The sequence below is a fragment of the Microchirus variegatus genome, assembly GCF_963457635.1.
Source record: "Microchirus variegatus genome assembly, chromosome: 13".
NCBI lineage: Eukaryota > Metazoa > Chordata > Actinopteri > Pleuronectiformes > Soleidae > Microchirus > Microchirus variegatus.
The window spans coordinates 13320979-13328840 of record NC_139814.1 but is presented as its reverse complement, the minus strand read 5'-3'; the positions used below and the strand labels follow the sequence as shown (position 1 = coordinate 13328840).

The window sequence follows — 7862 nt, the reverse complement described above, 5'->3', positions numbered from 1 at the left end:
TCGTTGTTTGTTATGTCACTCTATATCAGGGGTCTCAAATTGGAGGCCCCCACAATCGATTAAAGGTGGCCCCCCACTCATGTTATAATGAAAACATGGCCCACAACCTCACCGTCTTTTACTGTGTAGCTGAGGCACAGCTGCCAGCGAGGTGATAGAATATATGTTTGCTAGCAGTGTTTTTTATAACAGTAATTATAAGACATTTGGTCATAAGTATCCCATTATTAAAGGTGCCATATGTAAGAATGTGAAAGTGTTTTCTGAACGTAACTGGCAACCCGTGGTTGCTCGGCAGCTGAGACTCAACTGACTGCAATGATTGGTAGACGGCGGTAGGTGGCGCCACATGCCAAAACATGATTTCAAAACATAAAGATGATTTGCAGTCTGAAAAATATATTTTTTAATGCAAATATTTTGGCTGTACTGTTGTTGTTGGTGAGTTCAGTTTGTTATATGAACATTATTCCTGAGTCTCTGTTTTTATAGAAAGGATTTTATAGCCAGTTGCTTCAGATTTATTACATAATGCACCTTTAAATGTATCATATTCAATTATATAAATACACTTGTTAGGGCCCGAGCCACAAATGGCTCCTGCCACAGGACCGGCTCCTGGTACGGATTTAATAACAGTTGTCGACACTATTATTTATGTAATTTCAAATACATTTCTGTTTTTGATATTAATAATAATACTTTTGCATCATAAATAGTAATAATAAGTATACGTGTGATATCATGATGTAATATATTTTTTTCCCCAGTTTTTTCTCTCTAGGCTGGCCCCCTCTTGACCACAATAGATGCGCATTGGCCCCCAGGTCATTTGAGTTTGAGACCCCTGCTCTATATGTATCTTGCTGGTGCTACCATGTACCAAACTGAACTGTACCATGATGGAAACATGGCTTTTGAGGTGCATTTGCTGCATATGGATTTAATTATTGAATATTCATAGTTTCTCAATGGCCCCCTTTTGTAAGTACAGGCATAAGCACACATTAATACATGAGGATTACCCAAGCTGCCAAACCACTTCAGGAGGTGGTCAGAGAAGCGTAAATGCAATGACACTCTGACGCGTCTCCGCTCCACCCACTACTACAGATCTTAAGTCATGTGATCGACCCGAGATTTCCCAGGTGGCCCCGGTCAGAGATGAGCAGAAAAGCATTTCGGCTCGAGGAGACATTCCACTGTCATGTGCCGACTGTTTGCCGGTTTCAATTGTTCACACAATGAACAGACAAACTTAAGAGGTAGACTTTTCACATTTATTTCTAAAAAGATGTTACATGCTTGTATTTAAAAATCAAAACTATTATTTACAATGATAAATCTTAATAAATGTTTCCCTAACAGGTTTGAGGGCTGAAACACAGTTAGTGCGCAAAATAAGGAGGGCGGGTATCGACCTCTTGTTTGCCCACTTAATGCGACCAAACCTTCACTTCTACGTGAAATATAGATTTAGCATGTTAACAGAAGACAAAGTGTAGACAAATAAGCAAAACCATTTCCTTCCACCTATTTATTTAATATACTGATTAATGTGAAATGTAGTCTAATAATCTTAAGAGTCTCCCCAAAAATAATTCAGCTTCTTTTTGTCAGTTAACTTTCAGATATAATGTTACAGAACTGCTCAATTCTAGTAGAAACTTGTCATAGAAAACAATTATCATACACAGAACAAAAAATGTCCCCAGGTGGCAAATAGTGGATACAATTTGGGTACCAAAAAATAATAGCTATTATTTCCGATAATACAAATATTTTGGCTGTCGCAACCTTTTTTGTGCAGAGTTTGTCAAATATAACTGATTCTTGTATTCTCTGTGTTGGTGCTCTGAAAAAACCCAAGTGTAAAATTATACCTCTTTTTTGAAATTACAGTATAAAGCTGGGAGTAAACTGTTTTGTGAAAATCACATATAAACAGCGAGTGGTTTAATCTGATTTTAATAAAAAGCTGATGGAGACTCTCAAAGCACTGACAGAGCCAGGCTGCAAGCAGAATGATGTACCAAAAATAATGGGAGTACACTCTAGAGGTGGTGGAGTTTATGAGGGTTAGATAACATAAATAAGGACAAAGGGAAAGGATTGGAGAAGCAGTAGAGAGAAAGTCTGTCCCCTGAAAGAATTCCTCTCCCTTCCAAAAACCACTTGGGGAGAGAAGAGTGTTTGTTTTAAAACTAGTGGGTATTATAGTCAGACTTTCAGACACAGAGACAGAGAGATGTTTTAAGAGGAGTGCAGGAAGCGGTTGAAGGCATTGTAGGCTGACTCCAGGTCAAACAGCATCTGGCGCACCTGATTGTCATCCAGTTCATCTGAGGCAGACATGCTGCTGAGGGTGGTCAACCTGAAGAGAAAAGATCAAAAGAGATGGCAATGACAAAACACATGGTAAGTGTTGAACAACAAAGAATATCTACATAAAAGCTGGTTGACACAGCAGTGTTACTAACCAGAGGCTGACTTTGTCCTTAGCCTCTGAATCTGGAGGCATGTTGCTCATTCTGTTCATGGTCTCCATCAGCTCCCTCAGGTCTGGCTGGATCTGGATCAACAGATAAGATGTGTCAAGAAAATTGCTGTTATACCATGTCTACCAATACTCCGAATTCTTTTTCCTTTTACCTCATCCATGGCCCTGATTTCCAGTCTCAGTTTGTCCATCACAGTGATGAAAAGCTAAGGATTAGAAAACATAAGAGAATGTGAAACACAATGAGACAACATAAACATATTTTAAATTTTACACAGTCTTTGCTAGTATTATACTTTCCCTGTCTACTGACTGTCTCATTATAATTGGCAGTGGACACAGCTGGCAACACACACTCACGTTTATCAATGACTGAATAGATAAGGAGCCAAATGTGGAAAAACCACTTATGCACTTAACACATTACAATATTTAAGCAAAAATAAAACTGCAGAAGTTCTTATTATGGCTCGTGTCCAATATAAAACTCCAACTTGAACTGTCTCTTTAATTAGATGAAGACAAGAGACGACGTACAGAAACAATATCTGCAATGCAGCGGTTCAGATTGCCCTTGTCATCCTTGATGGTGATTGGCCGATCCTCTTTGATCCTTTCCATGGCAAGTGGACAGTCAAGCTAGAGCAAAATAACATTATCATTACTAATAAAGTCCATTTCATCATATGGAGTAAATGGAGCAAAATCAATGTGCACTCCAACACAGAACTTACTCTGTACTTCCTGCAGAAGTCATCGATAGAGCCGACATCAGAGCCCTGCACCTGTTTGAAAGCAGCTTTATACTGAACCAAAAGTCTGGAACAAGAAGCAGTGTACCTGGAACAGACACACACTCCACTTTAACAAAAATCATTTTATCAAAGTTACAGGTGATATTCTGACAGTCATTAAAAAAAACAAAAAACATCTAAAGATAAGTATAGCTTACTCATTAGGTGTCACACAGTCTTTAATGTAAGCCTTTTCCAGGGCCTGAAGGGTCTTGACAACAGCAAACAACTCTGCCATGTTATCATACCTACGGGTGAGAAGGTTAATAATGACGTGTTGCAGAAAGCTTTGTTCAGATTAGACTGGGAAATGGAAATGTATTTGACACTCACTTTTCTCGTTCTCTTGCATTTTTGTACAATTTCACCTCCTGAAAAGATATGATTTGTGTTTAAAGACGTATTCTGGTCTGGTTTAGAGTCAGAGTAAATACAACTATATCACAAAATGCAAATCCACTACTGAATAATCACATCATATAAAGATCATGTATTTTAATTATAAACTGTGATACAAGTATTAAAAAATAACTTACCTCATACAACTCAGGTTTATTGGCCGGAGCTGAGGGAAAAAAATATTTACATATTTTGAGTGACATTAACTACTGAATGGATGACAGTCTGAATACCTAAATTATAGATGTTAGAGTGTGTTGAATGTCATACCTCCTCCTACACCCCCTGAAACTGGAATCCCATGGAACATGTTGCAGATGTATCAGAATTTATCTGCAGAGAGATACAACAATTAGTCTAATAACTGATTTAATATTGTGACATGACTCCCAGCTACACAGTGACACCACTGATTCTGGTTATGCACAATCTTGAACACTTTTTCCTTCACTTGGACCATTCTGATTTCTTAGCACAGTTCAGACTAAGTGACAACAGTCATAATTAGTAGTAGTAGTTAGTAATAATAAGCATAAATATAAATGTTTGATCATTAGTTACTACATTCATGCAGCAGAGGCAGCACTACATACATTGTGCCATGTAGATTTAAGACTACTGGGCAGAACACCTTTTAATATACAGCAGCAGTTGAAATGAATATGAATTCTACGTGAGATCAAATCTATTCAGTCCAAAGAATTGACTCGTTAATACATTTCTCTGTGTTTTATATTTAAGATACACTGTTGTACTGTGTTTGTGTATTTTTATTATGTCAAATAAACCAAATCAAACAGTCAAAGTCCAGGATAAAAAATGTGTAGCTGGAATTTTCAGCTATTTTCTGACAAATAATATACCAGACTTGAGTCGCTTAGTTGAGACAATCGTCAACAGATTGGATCGATAGTGAAACTGATCATCGATTGCAATTTCGTTCTCAGTTATGGTTTGTTCACATTAGAGGTGGTACAGGCTGTTGTCTACCTGCAATCATATTGTATGTGTTGTTATTTTGCTGTACAAAACTGTAGCGCAGACAAAAAGAGGGTTTCCATTGACGTCAAACTATCAACAGAAACTAAGCAATGACAATTTAGAAACACACAATTAAAAGTTAAAAACACAACAGATCCGATTAGGATTTGATCAATCGAGAATTATAGATACATCTTGCCGATTAAATAATATCACTGGTCTATCCAGTGTCCTGTTTTGGACAACAAAGCTAGCCTGAATTTAGCTGACCGAGCTAGCTCCTAAGCGTTTCCTATTAGACTGACCAGAAATAGCAACCACTCGGTGTTAAATGTATTAAAACATATACTTTGTATTAGTGACAGTTACTGTCATAAAACAATTGATCATGTCGATCGGATATTTGTATAATATTCCAAGCTTTGGGTTAAATAGGCGAAATTTAGAAACTCACCCTCTCGACAAACTGACGTGATGTAAACACACCCTCATGCAAGGACCAACCGACGTCAAAATATTAGGTGTCAAGTGTGCCTGACTAAAATTAAATACTTTAAAAAATTGGTACTATGATATAAAACAGAATGGGTTTATTTTTTGTATCTATTCCAACTTTGCATTTTCACTGACCTGTTGTGCAGTACAGCTGGTGTTTTGAGGTTTGACCAAGTCAAGTCATCTCCGCACAGTCAAACAACAAAGGCAGCCCGTCATAGAGGCGCCAGACTCAAACAAACGAGAACGAGGAAGAATCCCACAGCAAAAAGATAGAGAAATTATAATACATACGTTTAAGTAATCGCAGAGGGAGCTGAAAACAGCAAGGATTTGAGGTGAGTTTAAAAATGATAGCACTGGTAGTCTGTGTTGTATGGCAAACCTAAATATTGGTGCGATTATTGAGTTAGATTAGCCTAGCTTTTGTGAAGTTGGCTAATGTAGAGCTAGCGCCAATCTTGTCAGGGGAGCTATGTTGTTGATCAAGTGACCGCTGTGAAGTTGATTTTAGGATGGATTTTTCGACAGACTTCTTGTGATCCTTGCATTAATGTTCAGTAGTCGAAGATAACATCATTGTTTTCATAGCTTACGTGTGACATGTGACCAATGTACTACAAACTAATGCCAAATGTATCAGGTAATATGTCCTCTATATGGAGTAATAATGTGATTTGGGATTGATTTTGTGTCTGTATGTGACATGACATTGACACTGATGAGAAAGAGAGATACTGTGTGTGTGTGTGTGTGTGTGTGTGTGTGTCACAGCATTATATGTGTGCTATCACTGATATATTATATCATCTCAGCACGTCAAATCTGTGACACTGTGCAAACATCTTCATAGTAAATATTACTCTTGAGGACTCCTGAAATGGTTGTTTCCAGATTATTATCCAGTTCATTATATTCACATGTATAACTTTTACTCAATGCACTTTAGATCTTCTCGTCACTCCCCACAATGAAGACCTCTAAACCAGCACTACAGACTAAAGCGCAAGAGCAGTGTGGTGTTTGGCTGGATACAGTGCAGCTCAAAGGAAAAACTAAACAGGTAATTGTGGAAGCTGTCGTTTAAATTCTGACTGAATGGCTTTTTAATTTATCCTGAATATAGCAGTCAATTAATTTGGTTATAAACTTGTACATGGTTGATCTGATACAGTAAAAGCCGCTCATGCTGCCATATTTCATTCTCTACGTCTTTCAGAAACGTCCCACTCGTCCCATTTCTAAGTTGCTGAACCCGTTTGCTGGAGGTAGTGGATACAGCTTGGCTGTGGCTCTCAATTTCACCCAGACCAAAATGGAAATGCCAAAAACCAAACAGAGCTCTATATCAGCCTTTTTCACATGTCAACCCAGAGGTAAGTAGCTAAAACTGCTGTGATGATAGAGTTTAAGGATTATTATTGTAATCTGAAACAATCGGCAGGTAAGGCGGTAAATCTGCACAAGACTTCTATTTCTTTGTCATCTAAATGCTTATTTCTTCTACCAACAGTTCCCAGTGATAAGTCTGCTTCTGAAGTACCTAACATGGATCCAGGGCAGACCTTCTCACCTTCTCCCTCAACTGCATCTACACCTGTTGTATCAGGGATAAAACGAAGACGAGGATCATGTCTCGAAAGATCTGACTCTCAGTCTGGTGTGGATCAGGAGTGGAAAAGTGAAAGTCTGACAGAGTTTGCTGTGTCACAGGAGCCAAGCGAAGAGAATGTTATGCCCTCTCAAAACATGTTCTGTCACTTTGATGAAGCACAGACTGATGAGTTATATCCACCACCGAGTAAGAGAAGGTTAGCAGACACCTCCTCTTTAGCAGATGACAGTCAGCCTCCTCCACAAGCATGGAGTCAGGATCCACTGCTCACCTACAGTCAATATTGTGACAGTGAATCTTACCAGACTCAGCAGGGATTTAACGAGTCAGCTTTCCTGAGCAGCCTACAAAACGAGGAGTCCATTGGATTTCAGTTGGAGCTGAAGGGGAGGACCTCCACTCAAAAATCCTCAAAACATATTCATTCTACTCAACTGGAGGATGAGAAAGAAAACAATGGATATTTCTTTTCCAAGTCCCCAAAGAAGCTCTCATCATTCTCTACTAATGAACCTCTTTCACATCATGAATGGACACAAACAAAAACTCCACCTCCAAAACACACCAAAGACCAACTGTGGAATGCAGCTGATAAAGAAGAGCGAGACATGTCACACGTTAAGAAGACAAAACCAAGTAGCTCTCCTCTCAAAAAACAAGCACAGAAGCAGCAAAGTAAAGGCACGGATGAGGACAGTCTGAACATGTTGTTCACCCAGGACTCTGAGGGATTCAGGGTGATCGCACACAGAGGTCTGCAAGTCAGGAGTCCACTCAAGGAGAGTAACTACAGCACTGGGGCTGTGAGAACTAGTGCTTATAAGTCTTTGGTGGAGGAGGAGGAGGAGGAAGATGAAATGCTCTTTACTCAAGATTCACAGGGAAATATGGTGATCAAACACTTATTTTAAACTCCAGGGGCTTTGCTGTACATGGAGAGTTGTCCACTACTTTTTGTACTACTACAGTACATAAAGTATTTCATCCCTTTTAAAAATGTGTTTCTGCATCAATTTCAATAAGCCACAATGTGCTTCATGAATACTGAAACTCTTTGTCCTCCTGTGTCTTTCTCATC

At 38.7% G+C, this 7862-nt stretch overlaps 2 protein-coding genes across 2 annotated transcripts; one reads left to right on the top strand and one right to left on the bottom strand.

Annotated features, from left to right (window-relative positions):
- Window positions 1-1272: 1272 nt before the first annotated feature.
- Window positions 1273-5163, bottom strand: vps28 (VPS28 subunit of ESCRT-I). The gene is made up of 10 exons (XM_083899274.1): window positions 5129-5163; window positions 3964-4026; window positions 3831-3859; window positions 3628-3665; window positions 3453-3542; window positions 3235-3340; window positions 3038-3139; window positions 2653-2706; window positions 2481-2572; window positions 1273-2374 (listed from the first exon to the last, which is right to left on the bottom strand). The coding sequence occupies exons 2-10, from the start codon at window positions 4001-4003 to the stop codon at window positions 2254-2256; spliced, it is 672 nt and encodes a 223-aa protein (XP_083755400.1). The 5' UTR covers window positions 4004-4026; window positions 5129-5163; the 3' UTR covers window positions 1273-2253.
- Window positions 5164-6139: 976 nt separating this feature from the next.
- On the top strand, window positions 6140-7695 carry aunip (aurora kinase A and ninein interacting protein; the record flags this gene model as incomplete). The annotated part of the gene is made up of 3 exons (XM_083899493.1): window positions 6140-6232; window positions 6389-6545; window positions 6683-7695. The coding sequence occupies 3 exons, from the start codon at window positions 6140-6142 to the stop codon at window positions 7693-7695; spliced, it is 1263 nt and encodes a 420-aa protein (XP_083755619.1).
- Between the last annotated feature and the right edge of the window lie 167 nt (window positions 7696-7862).